The sequence below is a fragment of the Miscanthus floridulus genome, chromosome 7 (assembly GCF_019320115.1).
Source record: "Miscanthus floridulus cultivar M001 chromosome 7, ASM1932011v1, whole genome shotgun sequence".
NCBI lineage: Eukaryota > Viridiplantae > Streptophyta > Magnoliopsida > Poales > Poaceae > Miscanthus > Miscanthus floridulus.
This window is the reverse complement of record NC_089586.1, coordinates 125,345,819-125,368,013: the sequence shown is the minus strand read 5'-3', so window position 1 is coordinate 125,368,013 and position 22,195 is coordinate 125,345,819. Positions and strand designations below refer to the sequence as shown.

At 47.4% G+C, this 22,195-nt stretch overlaps 1 protein-coding gene and 1 pseudogene across 1 annotated transcript; one reads left to right on the top strand and one right to left on the bottom strand.

The window, feature by feature from the left end:
* The first annotated feature begins 3,530 nt into the window (after positions 1-3,530).
* On the top strand, positions 3,531-11,019 carry LOC136466206 (uncharacterized). The gene is made up of 7 exons (XM_066464634.1): positions 3,531-3,977; positions 4,071-4,206; positions 4,348-4,484; positions 8,062-8,185; positions 8,277-8,834; positions 9,795-10,008; positions 10,137-11,019. Exons 1-7 carry the CDS (start codon positions 3,603-3,605, stop codon positions 11,017-11,019), a joined length of 2,427 nt encoding a protein of 808 aa, XP_066320731.1. The 5' UTR covers positions 3,531-3,602.
* Positions 11,020-16,591: 5,572 nt separating this feature from the next.
* The window catches only part of LOC136466205 (protein OPAQUE1-like), a 6,253-nt pseudogene continuing 649 nt past the window's right edge, over positions 16,592-22,195 (bottom strand).

Genomic DNA, 22,195 nt, shown 5'->3' with positions numbered 1-22,195 from the left:
TAGGAATAGTAGAAATATGTAGTAGTACTACTGTCAGCTAGAAATAAATAAACCGTACCTCTAATGATAGTATAGTACTATAGTACGTAGACACTCCCTCTTGTCGTGGAGGGGTTGGTTGGCGCGCGCCTGCATTATTGTTATAAATCCAGAGACTATGCCCCTGCCCCGTTCGTTTCTTTTTATAATCCGTATTTTTTAGTTTTTTTAGTTCGAATAATATTTTTTTCTCAAAATAAATCAGTCGGAATAATATTTTGACTTGAATTTTTCAACGAAAGGAATGGGGCCTATATATGATTCGACATTGTAATTAGTCCGAATCCTAAGCCTTGTTTAGATTGGGGTTAGAAATCAGTATTTGGTACTGTAGCACTTTCGTTTGTATTAGACAATTATTGTCCAATCATGACCTAACTAGGCTCAAAAGATTCGTCTCGTAATTTACAATCAAACTGTGTAATTAGTTATTTTTTTATATACATTTAATACTCCGTCCAAAGATTTGATGTAATGAAGAGAGAATGAAAAAACTTGCAATCTAAACAAGGCCCTAGAAAACAAACCGATCGTGTTCCAAAGGTTCTGCCAACGATTTATTGCGGCAAAAAGATTCCTTGGCACATGCACGCCTGGTTCTTCTTCGGTCGTCAGGAGATCAGATCACATCGTACGAGCTCAAACGAGAACATTAGTTTGTAGACTAGGAATCTAGGATGCTTCTAATCAAACTTCTTGGAGAGGCAAGGCAATCATGCATGCATGGATGCCCTCGTCGTCACCACACCCATCATGCCAACGCTAGCTACGCGACGCGGCAGCCGGCTGGCAGGTACAGGTGTGAGGTGCTCGCTCGTCGCAGCCGCCGGCCGGCCTGTCTTCTTCCGGGTCTAATCGTCGCGGCTGCTGACTGCTCCAGTTGCAGGGCAGGTAGGCGGGCGTATCTAACAAGCGAGACGCTACAGAAGTTGCTGATATGCGGCGAAGTGGCATGGAACTGCTCCGGTCGCCGTGCTGCAGGTGGGGCCAGCGTGGACCACGCAGAGTATATCGCACGGAGCATTTTATGCGACACCGTCGCATAGAAATTTTTTCCTACAAGCTCTGCACGCATGGAAAGCATCCATCAGGTTCAGACGGTTCAGTGAGCACCATGCTCCAGCCTGAACCACATTCCTTAATGATCTATTACAAACCCCCAGCCCCAGCCACCTGCTCTTCTCGTACCCAGGACACTTTTGGAACGCAGGAACACCGATTAAAAAAAGGAAAAAGTCTACTTAACTCCCCACGTATCAACCAAGGTCTACTTTACCCCCAAACTATAAAACCGTCTATTTTACCCTCTGAACATTTCAAAACCATCTATTTTACCACCTGGGCGGTTTTCGGCGGTGGTTTGCTACAGTAACAGAGGTTTGCTACAGTAACGGTGTTTTACCTTTTCTTTTTTTATTTATTTTCGCTGAATCTTTGAAAAATCATAGTAAATCATAGAAAAATCATAAAATGAAAAATCCAATTTTGTTGGACTTCACATGAGTAGATCTACATAGTTAATATATAATGTGGTATGCTTTAGTACAAAGGTTTTGCTGTACCTTTAGATTAATTGGAAAATCTAATTTTGTCTGTAATTAATTGGAATTTATCTATAACTAAGTTATACATGGTTCAATGAGTACGAAATTTTTACTATAGTTCAAGCATACAATAATTAGCCTACCATAAAAATTTCACCATAATTGGACCACAGAAGCTGCAGCTATGAATTATTCCAATTAATTACAGACAAAATTGGATTTTCCAATTAATCTAAAACTACAGCAAAAATTTTGTACTAAAACATATCATATTATATGTTCATTGTGTAGATCTACTCACGTGGAGTCCAACAAAATTAGATTTTCCATTTTATGATTTTTCTGTGATTTACTATGATTTTTTAAAGATTAAGCGAAAATAAATAAAAAGGAAAAGGTGAAAACAATGTTACTGTAACAAACCGTCTTTACTGTAGCAAACCCACCGTCGAAAACCGTCCGGGGGGGGGTAAAATAGACGGTTTTGAAAAGTTCAGGAGGGTAAAATAGACGGTTTTATAGTTTGGAGGTGAAGTAGACCATGGTTGATAGGTGGGGGGTTAAGTAGACTTTTTCCAATAAAAAACGAACCGGTCTGGTGGTGGTGGGGTGTGGCGCTGCCGTGCTGGTGTGGTGTAATGATAGCATGTCTTGGCAAAGGGTGGCGTCATGCGATGCAAAAATCCCCATGGCAATCCATTCCGGTCTCGGCCATCCCATCCTTCCGAATCATCGAAATCCAAAAATACTGGCGGACGCCAAAAACGGAACGTTTTAATTGTCTGGCGTCCGCGACGTCGTTTTCCTCGAGTCTGTCTACCTGCCTTTTGGATGTTTCATCCGGTTTCAACACATAATTTTTTTTCGACCGTACGTGAAGATCCAACGCCTACAGCTCTTCTTCTACCTCCGGTGCCACTCCAGCTCCGGCCCCTCTGCCCGGCGAGCGCTCCGCCGCCGGCGCTCACCCAGGCGCCGATGTGCGGCCCGCCTCTCCCCCGTTGCTCCTTGGCACAAATCGCAAATCATAAATTACAAGAAACATTTTTTCTATAAAAGAACAAGGACAAAATTTAGGGGAGAGGCTCGCTGGAACCCTAGCCACTGCCGTTGTCGTCTTTGGCTCCGGTCAACACAGATCTAGGAGGAGGAGGAAGAAGAGGAGGGAACAGGGCGCGACCTGGAGGAGGCGGCAGAGGGAGCAGCGGCTGGCCTGCGGGAGGCGGCCGGGCTGGTGCGGCGGCGGAGGGAGCAGCGGCCGGCGGGGAAGCAACGGCCAGGCGGGGTTCGTTCGAGGCGACGGCGGCGGCGGGCGCGTGCTTGTGCGGGTGCAAGCGATGGCCTGGGTGCGGTGCGAGCGATGCAGCTGGGTCGGTGGGCAAGATGAGAGCGATGTAAGATCCAACCGCCAGAAATTCGTGTGTCAGCGGACTCTAAAACACTCGGTCATCCATTAGCATTTCTGTTTTCGTATAGCGAAGTCGCATTCACCTTCCCGTTATAGCTCGATCCCTCATTGGCAAAGAAAAAGTCACAGTCCCCTTACTAACGCACACACGGCCACGGGTATTGGTTCCCAGGACTGGAATCACCGCTCGCGCGCGCGCGATCGAGCCCAGTCCTCGGCTAGTGCTAGCACTCCCATCGGCCTCCTGCCGGGTCCGGTCAAAACGGCCGTTTCAGACGAAACGACGCCTCTCTCCAGGCTCCAGTCCTCCACCGGCCCCAACTAACCAACCACCTGCACCCGCGCCCGCGCAGAGACAAATCGTCGCCCCGCGCCCGCCGCTCAGTGCCCGGCTGCCCGCTCTGCTCCTCGCTATATAATCCCCAGTATCCCACACGCCTCGTGTCAAACCATCCAATCCTATCCAACCCTCCTGTAGCATTCGATCGATCTCAAGAACTGCACCGGCCGGCCGGCACAGCGAGCGAGCGAGCGCGGGGTAAGAAGCCAAGAAGGCACCGAAGGCGACCGAACCGAGGCTTACTACTCGATCGATCAGGGCATCACGCGGCATGAGGATGCTGTTCAGTTGCTTCGTGGGGTCGGAGCCGCCGCCGGCGGCCGGAAGCGAGAGCGGGGACGAGAGGCAGCAGCAGAAGGAGAAGGCGGTGCGGCGGATGCGGAGCGCGACGGCGCGGCTGCGGTCGCTGTCGCTGGACGACCTGTCGCGGACGCTGGCGTCCTCGGGCCTGCACGCCTTCACGCAGGCGGAGCTGAGGGCCGCCACGCGGGGCCTCTCTAGCAGCAACTTCATCGGCGAGGGCGGGTTCGGCCCCGTCTACAAGGGCTTCCTCGACGGGCGACTCCGGCCCGGGGAGATCCAGCCGCAGCACGTCGCCGTCAAGTACCTCGACGCCGACGGGCCGCAGGGCCACCGCGAGTGGCTGGTACGTATACGTGCGCACGCCGGGTCCGGCTGCATTTTATTTGAATGGATCGGGCACGACGCACTAATTACGTACGATCGATGCTTGCTGCAGGCGGAGGTGGTGTACCTGGGGATGTTGAGGCATCCGCATCTGGTGAAGCTCATCGGGTACGGCTGCCAGGATGAGCAGAGGATGCTCGTGTACGAGTACATGGCGAGAGGCAGCCTCGAGCACCACCTCTTCAAGAGTAAGCTACCTAGCACCCTCGATCGATCGTTACTTATTACTAACTACCACTCCAGTATGGCGTGTGTGTTCTTAGCTAGTACTACGTGTTACACCTGCTGGGACTGATCGATCCACCCGCGCATGCATGCATGCAATGCAGATCTGCTGTCGACCTTGCCGTGGTGCACGCGGCTGAAGATCGCGGTGGGCGCCGCTAAGGGGCTGGCGTTCCTGCACGAGGCCGACACGCCCGTCATCTACCGCGACTTCAAGGCCTCCAACATCCTGCTCGACTCCGTGAGTGCCTCCATGCATGCCTTGCCTGGTCCTTTGCCGACGACGACGACTAGTTCGCTGAGTATTTATTAGCTTGCTTTAATCCCAAGGAATTCTTGGCTCTTTGCTGACGCCAGGAACTACTACATCATGCCACCAAAAATGCACCAGCGGCCCTCGAACTTGTAGTCGTATGTCACATAGGTCCATGAACTTGAAAAATACATTTCTGGATCACTAAACTTGTTAAGTGGTGCACCGCAGGCCCATACCAGCCACGTGGACATTTTTTGCTGACATGGATATTTCTTATTAAATAGGTCTGCTGGTATATCCTAGACAAGAATCGTTCGTAGCTGGACTGGTTAGGCAGCCGCGTCTCGAGGCGTGTGGGGCAGGGTTCGAATCCTTTCGACGACGCTATTTTGCATGGGACTGGCGTTTTTGCATGGCACTGTGACCGTGCGGGTGGGTCGTGTTTACGCGCGTCGCTGGCTTGCTTGCTCGCGTACGCACTGTGGGATGGCCCGGCGTGATCGGCCGCCACAGGGCCGGCCCCGCCGCATCCGCGAACTGGAATCATCACCCGCGGCCGCCACGGCCTCCAACGTACCCATGCATTTTCATCGATTTTGGTAGCAGAGTCCACGATTGACATGGGGCAAGAAAAAAAGAGTCAGCTCACCTGGCTTTTGTTTCTCTCGCTCGGCTCATGTCTCTGGCAACAGACCCGAGCAACGTAACCACCGTTCGGTCTCCCAAACGAACCGCACCAGGGTTACCAACCCACCCGCCGTGAATGTCTCTGGCCTGCCGCGCCTGTTCCTCGCTTTACATACATAGACATGTTCTAAAGTAAAAGCCTAGGCTAGGATTCGCGGCTATGTACATTCGTGAGTGCGGTTTAAAAGGAGCGGGGATGCAAAGAGACAAACCGATGGTCACCACGGGCTGCTGCACGCTCAGTTGAACGATCCGATCGGTACTAGTATGAAAGGTTGTGGTGTTCACTCATCGTCCTCCACTAAATAAAGCTTACCCCATCGTACGTGCCGTCATCCATCGTACGTCGGGCGGGCGACGCCGCGTGCCCCCGGGCTTTGGATTTTTCCAACGAGCACTCAGGAGCCGTGTATCTGTAGCTCCGCGGTTACTGGATGAGCACGGGGGAGGACTGGAGCAGTGGTCATCGGTCGTCACGACCTGCGTCATATCACAAGAAGTTTAACATGCTGATGCTTATTAAGATCATGCTTAAGCTTAACAATGAAGTGCACATTCATATGCGGTGCGGGCGGGCGGCGATGCAGATGCAGACGCAGAGCTGCAGACACCGCGGTGTGCCGATCCCCAGCCGACGCGGCGAGTTTGCCGCTCGCGCCTGGCGCGCGCCCTCCCCGTCAGGCCGTCACCTGCCCATGCACAGGTTTCTCTCAGACACCCTTGCCCATGCGCTGCTCGTCACATCGTGGGGCATGCAACTGGACGGCTTGTGTCGTACACATTGCACAGCCATGCCTAGTTGGCTCTCGTCACAAAGAGAGAAGCTAAAGCCTTGTGTTGGTTCACCTGAAATATGCTGACCATGCATGGGTACGTATTGGTCGCTTAGCTAACAGCATGCACGCATGTGGGCGCCGTGGTCATGCTAATGAGATACTTCACGCGGAAGCCTGTTTGGGAGGACGCAAACCAAACAATCCCCGACCCGCCTCGACGCCGGTGAGCCCTTCCTGTCCGGCCGAGCGCGCGAGGCCACGCGGCAGCAAGCTTCTGAACAGTCGGTCACGTTCAAAATTTCCGAACTGAATGAACTGATCAATACCACCTCAAATATACAAGCTGAAACTCAATCTTCGGCTCCCTCAAACTCTCAAACCAGCCCGATCCAGCGAAAGGTGTAGTAACAAAAATTGTAGAGCTAGAAGCGATCTACAAGTTTGTTTACATGACTTTGGGATTATTCGGTTCGGTTTGCAAACTACAGACCTCGGCGCGCCAAGTACCGGCTGCTCCACACGGTGCGCACACACGAGGGCGCCACCGACGAGTGCTTCAACTGCGTGTACCAGCGCGAGGACGAGGTCGGCAAGGTGGGCGTCTCCCTGGCGCGGGAGCTCATGGCGGTGGCCGGCGACGCGCTCAAGACCAACATCACCACGCCGTAGATGAGCGCCAAAATACGAAAGCCACACGTGCGAACGTAAAAACGAGCAGCAAACACGTCTGAACGGCGAGCCGTGAGCGGCAGTAAAAATTTTCGCAACAAAATGAACCAAACAAACCGAGCAGCAAGCCCGCGACGCGCCCAAACGCGAGCAAGCCAGCGACGCGCGTAAACACGACCCACCCGCACGGTCACAGTGCCATGCAAAAACGCCAGTCCCATGCAAAATAGCGTCAACCAAAAAAAAATGCGTCGTCGAAGGGATTCGAACCCTGCCCACACGCCTCGAGACGCGGCTGCCGACCAGTCCAGCTACGAACGATTCTTGTCTGAGAGATACCCGCAAACCTATTTAATAAGAAACATCCACGTCAGCAAAAAATGTCCACGTGGCTGGTATGGGCCTGCGGTGCACCACTTAACAAGTTTAGTGACCCAGAAATGCATTTTCCAAGTTCATGTACCTATGTGACACACGTCTACAAGTTCGAGGGCCGCTGGTGCATTTAACTCTTTATTTTTCAACTAGTTGGCCAATCTCTGTCGTACACACCCAGAGATATACCCATCTGATCCAGATCGATCGAGGGTTCAATTCCACAATGCTTATATATCTGTGGTGTGGCAGCCAGCTTATAAAAACAATAATAATTATCAAACGGTACAAAAAAATCAAGCAAATGACTACTAATAAGGAATGGGTGTCCTTTCTGATTCGTTTACTTCTACCGAATGTGACAACAATAATGGCCCCGTTCGCTTCGCTAAAAAAACAAACCGAAATACTATTCCGACTGATTTGTTGTGAGAGAAAACATTGTTCTGACTGAAAAAACAAGCTGAAAAAAACGGATTATGGAAGAAACGAACATGGCCAATAACGTCGCCATTAATTAATGTTCCTGTTATTTTAGGCTTTTCCAATTAGTTGGTGCATCCCGGCCCGAGCTCGACCGCGGACGAAACAAAATCGGTTGTTTTGTTGCCTTGTCGATTTGTCGTAGGCTAGACGATCGTAGTAGCAGCTCGAAGCCTGGACAGTACGGACGGAGTAGTCGTTGTACTTGATATAACCAACACTCTTCTCTCGATCCTGACTTTATGATAACCTCAAAAATGGCAACAGAGAGCCCTTCGATTCGAGCTTTTCCCAGACTAGTAGAATGCTCCTGATATCAATATGCACACGCCTGCAAGCATAAAACTCCGACACAGAATCACCGAATCAGTGTACGTGTGTGTTACTAGCGAACACGCATCGACCTGACACGTACCCATGTCTAGGATATCATATCAGTCGAAGCAAAACGATATGCAACTATGCAAGTATCAACATTGCGGCGGCTGAACTGACTATTAAACGATATGCTTTCCCTTTTTCGGGTAGACTGAAAGACGTACTCCTATTTCTTTTCTGTGTATATATGGCAGGATTACACGGCAAAGCTCTCAGACTTTGGCCTGGCCAAGGAGGGCCCACAGGGCGACGACACCCACGTAACCACCCGTGTCATGGGGACACACGGCTACGCCGCGCCGGAGTACATTCTCACCGGTACGTTACGTTAACTCACGTCACAGACACACCACCTGCATGCGTACGCATGCTCTCCTTCTCGGTTAACCATGCAACGCATGCATTGCAGGGCACCTGACGGCGAAGAGCGACGTGTACAGCTTCGGCGTGGTGCTCCTGGAGCTGCTGTCGGGGCGGCGCTGCGTGGACAAGCGGCGGCGCGGGCGGGAGCAGCACCTGGTGGACTGGGCGCGCCCGTACCTGCGCCACCCGGAGCGGCTGCACCGGGTGATGGACCCCAGCCTGGACGGCCACTACTCCGCAAAGGCCGCGCACAAGGCCGCCATGGTCGCCTACCACTGCCTCCACAGCGTGCCCAAGTCCCGCCCCACCATGCGCGACGTCGTCGACGCGCTCGAGCCGCTGCTCGCCGTGTGCAGCGACGTGCCCGCGGGACCCTTCGTGTACACGGTCCCGCCCGAGCCCGAGTCCGACGACAACAGCAAGGCCGCCGACGAGGCGGCGGACGGCGCCGCGGCGGCCGCTGCCAGTGCCAGGAAGAAGTGCCTCGCGTCGGCCGTGCACGCCGAGGGCGAGCTGCGGACGGCGGCCAACCAACGGTACGCGAGCTCCGTGGCGGAGCACGGGAGCTCCTCGCCCAAGCAGAGCAGGGGACAGGGGAGCCTAGGTGCATGCGCTGTGCGCAGCCGTCGATGCATCCGTACGTGTCAACAGCTTGTGTAAATTTGTTCCCTTTCCGACGAAAAAGATTGTCAAGTGTACATAGTTTCAGTATCAGCAACGTGTAACCCAAATTAATTTGTTCGTTGATTCATTTCCTTGGTAATCCTCCTCCGGATAACCGGGATTCCGGGAATAAAGTTGTGAGTTGTTTCGCAGATTTTTAGAGATGCATTTGGCGACTACAGATAAGAGTATCTCCAAAAGACTATGTTTGCTTCCAAAATGTTAGGAATAGATATTTTGATGAAGAGTTAAATGCATCAGTAGTCCATCAACTTATACCCAAGTTTCACTTAGGTCCATCAACTCTGAAAGTGGGTTTTTGGGTCCATCATCTTTGTTAGTGGCGCATTCCTAGCCCATAGTATTTTAATCGACGTGGCACCTCGGGGACGCCGCACACACGCATGCATGTGCATGCATCTGGAGTTGGAACACCGCTGCGGCCGGGAACTCCCCCCGCGAACGCGTTCCGCTGAGGTTGAGCGACGCCTGTCAGCCTGTGTGGCCGCGGCAGCAGCTCGCCTGCGCCCACAGCGGTAGCGACGGCACCATCCTCGCATGCCCGCAGTGGCGGCTCGCCCGCGCGCCTGCTCTTGCACCCACGGTGACCATGGCCACTCCGCTGACCGCCTCTGCAGCCACGACGACTGACCTTTATCTTCGAGGGGAGCAGGATGAGGTTGGCCTTGCGGCTGTGCGCCAGCGAGCACACGTCGGTGGTGCATCGAGCTGAAGGGCGCCTGCGCCATGTAAGGGCGCCGCCGCTCCTGACCACCACCAGCAGCAGCAGTAGGGTCACGGCGGCGCGGGCGCGGAGGTGCGGAGGGCGGCCAAGGTGCTGCCGTCGGACCGCATCGTGAACGCGTTCCGGTTGCGCGGGTTCCATGTCGTTCACTTGCAGGTCTCAATTTTTTTAGCGAGGCAGGCAGAGGCTGGAGCCGCCGGTCGCGGGAACGCTCCAAGGTTCTCACGCCGAAGGGGCCTTTCCAGCGCGCCGCCATGCTGCCCTCCAGCGTGGTTTGCCCGCGCCTGCTCTCGCGCTGCCTCCTGTGCTGCTTTGCCGAGCCGCCCTTGGAGAAGAAGACCCACGCCGGGAGGCCCTGGAGGAGAGGAAAGTGGTTGCGCTGACGAACTTGGAGACACAGGCACTCGCGTTACTTGTGCACTTGATGCATCGAATGTTGAATCTATTATACAAATCGAGTAATTGGTTTAATCCATCATGCCTGTGACATTCTTGCAGCTCCAGCATGCTACTCGCCGCCGTGCAGGGATGTGGCGGCGCGGGAGAGCGGAGCAGCCCGCCGCAGAAAAACGCGTCCGTCCTCGCATGCTACTCGCCGCCGTGGAGGAGATGGGCACCACCATCTCAAGCGCGGTGCAGTGCTGGGGGCTGCCGCGCTACTCGCCGTCGTGGATGGCCGGAAGCTAAGTTGTCGAGCCGCTGGCATCCAACGAGGATTACTGCAAATCATTTAGCCGTAGGCCTCTTGCATCGTGGTCGTGGAGCGAGAGGTCACGTACTCACCAGGTCCGCCGCAGCGTCGTCGTCGCTGCCACGGCATGGAGGCAGCGACGAGCGCAGGTCCCCTGGCGCCACGACGGCACAGTGGTACAGCACGAGGCCCCGGGAGCGCGACGGCCGCCAGGAACAGCAGCACCTTGGTCGCCCTCCGCACCTCCGCGCCCGCGCCGCCGTGACCCTACTGCTGCTGTGGTGTGTCAGGAGCGGCGGCGCCCGTAACGTGGCGCAGGCGCCCTTCAGCTCGATGCACCACGACGTGTGCTCGCTGGCGCACAGCCGCAAGGCCAACCTCATCCTGCTCCCCTCGAAGATAAAGGTCAGTCATCGTGGTTGCAGAGGCAGTCAGCGGAGTGGCCATGGTCACCGTGGGTGCAAGAGCAGGCGCGCGGGCGAGCCGCCACTGCGGGCATGCGAGGAGGTGCCGTCGCTGCCGCTGTGGTGCGCGGGCGAGCTGCTGCCGCGGCCACACAGGCTGACAGGTGTCGCTCAACCTCAGCGGAACGCGTTCGCGGGGGAGTTCCCGGCCGCAGCGGTGTTCCAACTCCAGATGCATGCACATGCATGCGTGTGTGCGGCGTTCCCGAGGTGCCACGTCGATTAAAATACTGGAACAAAACGGTATGGGCTAGGAATGCGGCTACTAACAAAGATGATGGACCCAAAAACCCACTTTCAGAGTTGATGGACCTAAGTAAAACTTGGGTATAAGTTGATGGACTACTGATGCATTTAACTCTTTGATGAAAGACTAGCCTTCAACCGTTTCTCTAATTGGTTATTTAGATATAGCCATCTTTTATTCTAATTTTTTCGCTAGCCAAAAATAGAAGACGAGAATAACTCTCTACACTGCGCACGGGTACTGCAAAAAATACCCTTATACATGACGGTTTACTTTGGTCACAGACAAGCAAAAATGTGTCACCGATAGCTCACCATGACGATCGGAAAAAACATCATGTATCCCGCGTCATACATTTGTTCGCCCAAATTGAGCCGTCACAAATTAACATTTGAGTTCATCATGGATTAGTTGTCCGTTTATTATATACAGCCCATATCTAGGCCCAGATCCAAACCATAGTGACGAAAAAGAGCATCGGATGTTAGTGTGAAATCATCACTGTATTAACATGCAACACATCTCATAATACACCAATCATACAAACAAACATTGATTCTTTCATTTCTTGGCATGTTCACTATTGTCATATATAGTTTTGAGGACAATCAATTCACAGCCAAACTAACAAGTACGTCTGAACCGAGATTTCATCTCTAGGGAGTCTAAAATAAACAAATATATGAACTAAGATTTCATCTCTAAAGATTTCATCTCTAAAAATTCAATTGGCTTGCTGTCCATATGATGTGCTACCAAGCACCTCTGGGAGCTACCTGAAAATCAATGTGAATATGAAATAAGTTAGTTCTAAGCAAATATTTGAAAAACAAATACCATCTATTTATCAGGAAACAATCAAAGTTGATTGTTCTAGGATTGCACTAGTCAAGCTCTGTACTAACAAATAAAAACTGATGGTTGCAGTACTAGCGTGTGGTAGAAAAACCAATAAGTGACCAACCTGAACAAGAAATCTTTGATTATTCTATGGAGTTGACAATGTTGTGGCAAACCATTTTTCTCTGCATTCAACATAAAAACCATTTTTATAGCACTAGCATGTAAAAGAATGCAGCTTTGTCAATACCAAATTTTCCATGCAACCCAGCGCAAGTAGTAACTAGTATAATGCACGTGCTATCGTTACGTCAGCATATAACCATACAAATCAAATAATCAAAAGGCATATATGTCCAAGTTATTGAACACAAACAGAGGAGCATTTAAAAAAACTTCATTACAGAGGAGCATCTAGCTGATGGTATTTCATAGCATGGTTTCAATTATCTTGGGGGGAAAATACACAATAGACCAGCTGCTAGTTGATGGTTTATTTACCAACATATTAACATGGCTTAGTACGTTCATAGTTCACTATAGAATTGCTTCAGTTAACTAAAAAGAACTACATGTAGTGCTTGACAAGCTGAATCTAACAAAGACTAAAAGAGTCTATCAACATAGACTAAAACAGAACCTTGAAGACTAAATTATGAAACAAATTTACATGGCCAAAAATTTAGATATTGAATGGTAGCCAATGTTCCATGGCTTGACACATTTATATACTGAATGAATGTTTGGTGATAGAACAACCGAATGACAGTTATAGATCATTGCATATACTTTTTCACCTAACAAACCACCAAACAGATCCCAAATTACCACAGGAAATTGCAATCCCCACATCCAAAATCTCTATAACTCAAAATGGGTCAAAGGCATCACCTCACCCAATTTAATTAGCTTCTCGATGGTTTCATAAGCTGTCGTTGCCTTGCAGCGGTCGGCCAAAAGTCTCACAGCTGCGCCTTCTAAAAAACATGTAGCATAGATGCTATCAGTATTCTTAACAGTTTACAAGAGCCTGAAACAAGTTAATTGATTTAACATAAACTAATTTACCTAGCCAAAAAGATTTTATGGGTCTTTAAAATAAGCCTGAGGGCAGTAGTACCATCAAAAAACAAACCAAGCTATCAGGATTATAGTTGACGCTACAACTTTTTACAAAAGATCAAAGATTAACAAGCAATGAAATAACTGGAGAAATTCCTTACTGAATCTACTATCTTGTACTGATATTTCCACCGGCACCTGCAGCATCTATCAAAAAGTTACTTGCATTGCATTATAGAACAGGAGGTAGGTGACGAGCAAACTAATTTCAATCCTGCTCATAGGAATTATATGCCCAAACCATCATTCACAGAAATCCAAACAAAAACCACAAATAGACCCAACTACACAGTGCACAAAAAGGCATCGGCAATCAGAAAAAATTCTAAAAATCACAGTCGGATGGGATTTCACATACCAACAACCGCGGAGACCAGATCTCGGCAGGGCCTAGCGCACACCAGACTCCTCCAAACCTAGAAATTTTAAAAACCTACAAGCACACGCATCCACCAGATCAAACCCCTACCAGCGAAACCCTAATGAAAATCACAAACAGCAGAAGGGGCACACCGCCGCTGGTGCTATGTGGTCCGGCCACGTAGGGGAGGTGCGCGAACCCCACCGTTGCTACTACGCGCCTGAAAGCTGTAGTTTGGTTTGGTGAATTGATGAAACCCTAAGTGCTAACCTAGTTTTATCAAGTGATCATGAGATAGGTAGCACATTCCAAGTGGTGAAGCAAATGAAGATCATGACATGATGATGGTGATGCCATGGTGATGATCAAGTGCTTTGGACTTGAAAAGAAGAAAGAGAAAAAACAAAAGGGCTCAAGGCAGAGGTATAAATGGTAGGAGCTATTTTATTTGGTGATCAAGACACTTAGAGAGTATGATCACATTTAGGTTCGATAGCCATACTATTAAGAAGGGTGAAACTCGTATCGAAATATGGTTATCAAAGTGCCACTTGATGCTCTAACTCATTACATATGCATTTAGGATCTAGTGGAGTGCTAACACCCTTGAAAATGTTTGTAAAAAATATGCTAACACATGTGCACAAGGTGATAACACTTGGTGGGTTTGGCACATTTTGAGCAAGGGTTAGGAACTTCACCGGCAGCCCTAGACAGAAAAGACAGAGGTCTACTGTAAGTGACCGGACGCTGGTCTCGGTTGGACCGGCGCATCCGGTCAGTGGCAGCAGAGGGCGCGCAGCATCGGTCCTCTCACCGGACGCTGGGTCACTTAGTGACGGGAACGCTGGAGGGTTGCGTCCAGTCCAGCTGACGTGGTAGTGCAACAGGGGAGTCGCCGTTGTACCGGACGCTTGCGTGTGTCCGGTCGAAGCATGACCGGACGCGTCCGGTCGTTGAAAAGTCGTCTCTGGATGCTTACTGGAAACGACCGGATACTGGGGTCCAGTGTTCGGTCACTTTGAGCTGCTGCGTCCGGTCGTCACTTGACCATTGAGATCGGGCGATCAACAATTTGAAGAGAGGGGACACGTGGCACACATTGCGTGACCGGACGCTGAGGTCCAGCGTCCAATCGATATGACAGGAGCGTCCGATCATCCCGTGTTGTGCCCAGTGATGGGGTACAACGGGCTCTATTTCGTAGGAGCTTCTATTTAAGCCCCATGGGCCATGGCTGGCTCAAGCTCACTCTCTTGGCCATTCGCATTGACATGGCAACCTTGTGAGCTTAGCCAAAGCCCTCCCACTCATCTCCATCATTGATTCATCATCTTTGTGAGATTGAGAGAGAATCCAAGTGCATTGCTTGAGTGTTTGCATCTAGAGGCACTTGGTGTTCGTGTTTCGCTGCGAGGAATTCGCTTGTTACTCTTGGTGGTTGCCGCCACCTAGACGGCTTGGAGCAGCGAAGATCATCCGAGCGGAGCTTGGTTGATTGTCTCCGGCTCCGATCATGGTGATTGTGATGGGTTCTTGACCTTTCCTCGGCGGAGAGCCAAAAGGTACTCTAGTGGATTGCTCGTGGCTTGTGTGATCCTCATCTTGTGTTGGTTGTGCGGCACCCTATTGAGGGTTTGACGTGTGATACCAATTAGCTCGTGAACCTCCAAGTGAGTGAATCGCCACAACGAGGAGTAGCTTGCCGGCAAGCAAGTGAACCTCGATAAAAAGTCATTGTGTTCATCATTTGATTTCGAGGTAATTGGTTTTCATGGGTATTCATCCTTGTAATTGATTGGTTCACTCCTCGACAGAGCGGTATAACTATCTTGCTCACTCTCTACATTACCGCAAACTAGTTGTCAAGCTATTTAGTGTAGCTAGTTGTGAGAGCTTATTAGTTTGGTTAGTGAGACTCTTTAGTTAGCCTTTTGAGAGCACACTAACTTAGTGTAGTGACATAGTTATTGCGTGGATAGAAACTACGTAAACTAGAATTATGGTAGGTGGCTTGCATTTTTAGTAGGCTAGCGCTACACTCGTTTCGACTCATAATTGTCTAACCGGTTTATTAAGTCTTGTTGTAGAAAATTTTAAATAGGCTATTCACCCCGCCTCTAGCCATTAGGACCTTTCAGCGCCCACACCGGGAAAGGGCGCGTCTCCGCCCCTGCTATGCCTACCCACGCCCGGGAAGGGCGCGCTACCGCGGCCGCTATGCCCTCCCGCGTTGGGCGTGTAGATGCGGGTGGCGGCGGATGGGAAGGGGCGACATAGTAGATGGATGTGTGTAGACTGTGGGAGGGAGGCTGGTGGATTAGATTTAGAAATTTTCTTTTCTTTTTAATTTTTTATTACAAACCGTCACGGTCACAGTTTAGAGCATTCTATCACCTCGTATACAAACCGTCTCAGATAAGGACTTTCTATGACAATTTCTTATAACGTTATCTGGAAACCGTCATGTATAATGGTATTTCTTGTAGTGGAGATTTTAGAAAAACTGTTGGAGAGTGAAAAAATATGAAAAATGATTTTTATGTAAATAACTCTCTCAATAATTATTTAGATAGTGAGATTTAGAGAGGCTCTTAGAGATCCTCTTAAATGGGTATGATAATTAGCAGTGGCAGTTAACGGAGGGAATTGGAGTGGAAAATCGACTTTTTAGCTTCAATCTATTGTTTGGTTCGCGGAAAAAAAAGAGACTGAACTAATATTCCCTGCTGACCAAAATTGGTTTTAGGATTTTAATTAAACACTTTTTGAAAAAAAATATTTGGACAAAATTTTGAAAACTACCTTTACGACGAAGCAACGTAATCCGATTTACCTCTTTTAGATGATGTGCCACTACGTCAAAAAAACTGCTATCAAAATCATCTAGGACATAAAAATAAACGTTTTTAAAAGTTAAAGGTATAAAAAACCCGATTTTATAGATAAGGGGAGAAAATCGAAAATGGTCAAAAGAACTTCCCCGTGAGCGCACCTCGCCAACACGGAGGTGGGAATATCCGCCCACCAGCGCATGGGGCTGTGCCACTGCCAAGGAGGCCACGTGACGGCCGCGACAAGTTTCATGATGGCCGGGGAACACGACGAAGCAGGTAACAGACCCAAACTGACCCACATCAGACGGCCTAAAGCTTATGATCGCGCGATCCAACAGTTAACGGGCTAAAGATTCATGTGTAGAAAATACCGGTGATGCACATTGCCCAATTTGCCACTGATACACTAATCATTTTGCGCCAGTCAACAGACTTACAACATTCCCTGTACAACGAAAATTACTTTAGGGAGTGAACGCCCATGAATTGGCATCTAGCAACAATGGTTGCTTTTTAACTATCAAAGTCCACTCCCTCTCCGCCAATCTAGGCACTCTAAACAACAATACAACATCGCAGATGGATGTAACCCCAATAAAACCAGGGGACAGACAAATCTTCAGGGCAGCCTGACCACATTCATTCTATTGGGCAGGCTGTGGATCCTGCTGCCTTAGTAGAACTGTACTGAACTACTGATGTATAGTGCTGAAGAGATTCTGGAAGATCGACGTCAGCATAATCTATTACCGGGATAGCCATTGACAGATCCTCGGTGGAGAATGGTATACTGTAGCCAGAAAAGATCAATATTAATGCAAAATGGCAAATCAGTTGAGTACATTCCACATTAGCAAATATTAGCAAATATCAAGCGTAACCACAGATCGGTGAAGGCAAAGTATAATTTTTGGAAATATTTTCGTTACCTTAAGTCATCATCCAACAAGAAGGAATTTGACAGAAATTTTGGGTATCTTTGTTGACCATCTCCCGCATTGCAGCAACCACCTGAGAAATCTCAAAAATAAAATCAGAAATGTAAAGCAAAATGAATTCCAGAAAAATGAGAGCTCCAGGTTCAAGCTGATGAGGACCTACCTCGGTTGAAATGCCTTGGGTATTGTATTTGTCATCCCAATACATCGAGCATATTCTATAGATTTGGCGAACACTCAAGGACTACATAAAACACCAGAGAAATTACGAGTTAATGGTCTGCCATAAATGATGGCCAACTGCAAAAGCGTACATGATATGTGTTTTCATACCGGGCAAAGATCTTGCCTGATCTCCTCAAGCGTCTTTTTTCTCTTTTGGTGTATAACCTGTATAAATTTTGTGAGAATAGCCTAAAAGACAAACAACCAACACAAACAGAAGGGCGGGCAGCTTGTAAAATCAATTACCAAAAATCCGACAGCTTGTCTGATATAATTTAGCTCGTGCCAAGATGTACCCCAAACTGAAAAGAACATAAACTTGTGAAGACAGCTGAAAAGGCCCACAAACCCAACAAAACGATGCCAAAAAATCCAGTTCCAACAGGGCTTCTTACAAGCAGGATAAGAATGTACAATGACACCTACCTCCTCTGTGACATCAGTAATCCATTTCTCCAACAATGACAGACCAGCTTTCACGTATTCCCCATTGGAGAATGTACAACATTCACGTCGGAGAAGAAGACTGAGAAATGAATATATTAATGAAGGTGAAATAATCTCTTGTTTTTATTTATTTCAACCATATTAGAACAAGCATGTATCTTGAAGTGTCTGCATCCCATCATCCATAGCCTTCAATAAGTATATTACTTAACACACAAGCAGACACTTTTCTCATAACTAAATTATTTGCAAACTTAACAAAGATAGTTGTCCATTAAAATTTTTCAGTTGATAAATAAATATATATAGATATTCCTAGTAATTCATTCCTAGGACATTTAATGGCTAGCATGGTGGTTTCACATTTCATACCAAGTACCAAGTTACTGAGACGAGGAAACTACCTGTTAAACAACTGTATATTGATGAAAGAGAATAATTGTGTGATAAGTTTACGTATAAAGAAGGATGGCACCTGCAGCAAGCACAGATATTATATTAGACTCACTTGGAGTCTTGGACAAAGCATTAAAGGCTATCAGTGCCCCAATGATGAACTTTACAAAGGTCAATCCTTTCTCAGAACAGGACAGTAATAAGGCTTACATAATTTTCGCGCAATGTATCCATAAGCAAGTCAAGAAAATTGACGATATTGTCCCAGTTAGAGTTTGATGCCGGGTGGGCACCAACTCCAGTTGACTTGGATGTTTTTCCGGGTTGCCCACGTGTTGACTTTGGAGCCTGCATGTGAATCTCAGAAAGTTACCAAAATATCCAGTTATTCCAATGCAGTTAAATTGAGGAAACAATGATATACCTGAATGCAAAGATTAAGAAGAGGTGATATTTCCTTTTTTAGATTATCTCTGAGCTGCCCGAAGATCTTTTCGACACATGCAGTAAGCTGCTGTTTGAATAATATGGCTGGATACCTTGCATCAACTTGTGGTAGAGTATCACTGCGGCCTACAAACTTCGAAGGAGACCTCAGCGTCTGGAAGAAACATAAGTATTGTTATTCCAGTCAGAAGGCAAAATCAATCCTCAATGATTTCTTTAGAAAAAAAAATCAGGTGACAAAGATTACCTAGTACCCAAATTAAATGAAAAACAACTATGTTTATGCACAACTTACAAAACAATGAAAACAGATAATATTTTAAACAAGAATGTTTTCATGTCTCCTGACAACATTCTTACTTTGCATCCAAAAATGACTAATGCAACCAGCACAATAAGGCTTCAAAAATCATGACCCTTTCTAGTAACCGTAGACAAGTGTAGCAAAAGTGGCACAGCAGCCTAAGGATTAACGGATCCCACCACCTGCTTTGCACTCCTCAACCACTAGATACAACTCCAGATCCTTGATGACCATCAGTGACATTTGGTATGCGGTGTTTCAACGTTTGAAACTGATATGAGTAGATTTGTTTTAAAATATAGTCTTGCAATACTATGATTTTGCTACATTTTATAAATATATTATGGTGGATAATTCATATCAGAGCTGTATTTTGGGGACCATGTCTCTGTACAAAACAATACTCCCTCCATTCCAAAATGTAAGTCGTTTTGGCTTTTCTAGATTCATAGTTTTACTTTGTATCTAGACATGGTGTATATCCAGATGCATCGCAAAAGCTATATTCCTAGAAAAGCCAAAACGACTTACAATTTGATATGGAAGGAGTACTATTTATGACTATGATAGATTCAACATGAACAGAAATAATATTCATCATGCTCAAATTCCTTACTTGCGCTATCTTCCCTAGAGTTCCACCAGAACGACGAGACGGGGTAGCAAATAATCCATTTGACCGCAGATTCCTTTGCAGAAGGCATAGCAATGCAGAGGTATTGGACAACCAATAAGGTAATCTACCATCAGCTTCATTCCCCTGTAGTGAAACGAAAACAGAAAATCCCAAATTGAGTTTACATTGAGGACACACCTGGTGTAAACAATAAAATATATGGGCTCCAATTATTTTACCTTGAGGACATCATTTATGGCCTCAATCACATGATCAAAAATAGCTGTCCGCTCTGATTCAAAAGCACGCCAGTGCAGAAGACATTTGTAAATGATACATGCTGCAACTGGTTTGCCATCCTTATATCCTAAATTTTCTTTGATGCATTTCAATAAAATTTCATGATTTTGCTGCATGAAACAATAGCAAATATGAGATACCTCAAATTCTTTATAGACACCATGGCCAAAGGGCGCCTAGTCCAAGCGGTTAGGTAGCCCGGCGGCACTCCTCAGGTCCTGAGTTCGACTCCCCGTGGGAGCGAATTTCAGGCTGAGGTTAAAAAAATCCCATCGCCCGCCCCCAGGTGCCAAAGCGCAGTTAGGCCCCGGCCCGGTTCTCACAGGGTTACAGTACCACTGCGTCAGGATGGGGGCGGGGGTTCGGGGGTTTTTTCGATCTGTGTGAGAAGATCTTCTTAAGGGAAAAACCCGGGGCCATCATCCCCCCGCAGGTCGAGTTTTTATAGACACCATGGTCAGTAACAGAATATTAGCAACCTCATGGAGAAGTCATCAAATGAATTCGAAAATGAAGCACATCTATAACTTAAAGTCTCACAGACGAATTTACCTCATGCCTTTCAACAGGCAACCTCGATCTCCTTGATGCACTCAAAGTCTGTGGAAGAGAAGCCAGGTATTTTGTAGGTGTTGGGCTTTCCTACAATTTTAGTTCTCTGTCAAATTAAAGCTTCTTTTACAAGATCTGGGCAAGTGCAGTTACCCAAGTTGAAAGAAAAGAATAAGCTTACGTATATATGCTTTGGCTCACTGACGGGAAGCCCAATTGATGCAGAAAATTTCTGCATTCAGAAATCAAGTCCATGAATTAAACAAGAAAATTTTGTACAGTGTTGTCATTTTATTTTATTTTTTTGATTAATAAAGCAAACAGTGGGGGCCTCCCCTGCTGTATTCTCTCAAAAAAAAAATTTAAACGAGAAAGATATTGTAACTAAGTTTGACATCAAATAGAGAGTATTGCAATAGTATTGTAGTAGTCAGCAGTGGAGTCAGCAAAAAAAAAAGCATTGTATTGGGAAAGGGTAACAAAGAAAGGTTACCTCAGATAATGTCTTTGGAGCTACAGACAGACTGTTCATTGTCGGCATATTAAATGCCTTCTGTCTTAAGACATGATTTTCATTTTCCAAGTTTGTAAGTTTCTCCTGCAATCTGAATTCACGAAAACATAAATCATCATATTGTTCTCAAAAGGTCCACCAGAAACGTAGATGCCACATATTAATCATGCATCCTGCAGTTTTAGACACATATGGGAGCACAAAACATACTTGTCCAAGTTTTGCTGTAGATGGTTGCATTTCCCCTCGACGTCCTTCAATTTTTCCATTGTATCATCACTACTTTACGAGTCACAGCAAATTCGTTCTCCATTATTGAGTTCTTCATAGATAATGATTCGACTAGGTTCTGTGGAATGTAAAAGATATGGTTCAGCAAAAGCATAATCAAGGTATATGTCCCACTAGAAAGGCTAATTCAAGTTGAGAAAACAGAACATGCTTCCCACTAGACTAACAACCTTAGGGATTCAAAACAAAACCTTAGGGACTATGTTACTTTGCAAAATTTATATACTCCCGAGCTTAAGAATATGATGAAGACAGAAGTTATGAAACCTTGAGGTTGGAGTTTTCTTTTTCTGCTTCTGCTGACATAATCTTTTTACTCTGCAACATAGTAATCTCTCTCAAAGAATCGTCCAACTGCTTTTGGAGCAACAAATTTTTGTCATGTTCATTTTGAGCAGCTGACATAGCAGCAGCACATTCTGCGCTTAATGATTCAATTATTTTGTCACGCTTCAATATTTCTGCTGATTTTGACTCTTCACTGGCAGCCTGCATTTGAAAGTTGAATCACCAGGTGAATACAAAACCAACAATTATGAGTAATCGAATATAAAAATTTAGGTGGATTGCAGTTTTGTCATCCAACTTTCACAGGAGGCTCAATTTCATCCCTCAACTATAAAAAATGACCGTTTCAACATATTTTAAATTCTGCTTTGTATTCAATTCCCCAATAGGATTGACAACACCGATGTTTCAACATATCGATTAGCGAGTTTCTTTTGTTAGTCGCTGAATTCTTACTCTTGGTAGTAGCAGAATTCTTACTCTCTTGTTAGTCGCTGAATTCTTACTCTTGGTAGTAGCAGAATTCTTACTCTCATCGAGAGAGGATGACACTAGGAGTTGGGGCAATTTTCTGGTTTATTTCTCACACAAATGCCATGAACAGAGCCGGCTCCTCTCCTCCGCCTGTGCGACATGGGCCTGGCCGCGTCGTGGCTGTCGACAGTCTTGGCCCAATG

Coding starts and splice junctions, on each gene's coding strand:
- LOC136466206 (XM_066464634.1), top strand. CDS start 3,603: ATGAGGATGCTGTTCAGTTGCTTCGTGGGGTCGGAGCCGCCGCCGGCG. Junction 3,978..4,070: donor AGGGCCACCGCGAGTGGCTG/GTACGTATACGT, acceptor TGCTTGCTGCAG/GCGGAGGTGGTGTACCTGGG. Junction 8,835..9,794: donor CAGGGGACAGGGGAGCCTAG/GTGCATGCGCTG, acceptor GTTCACTTGCAG/GTCTCAATTTTTTTAGCGAG.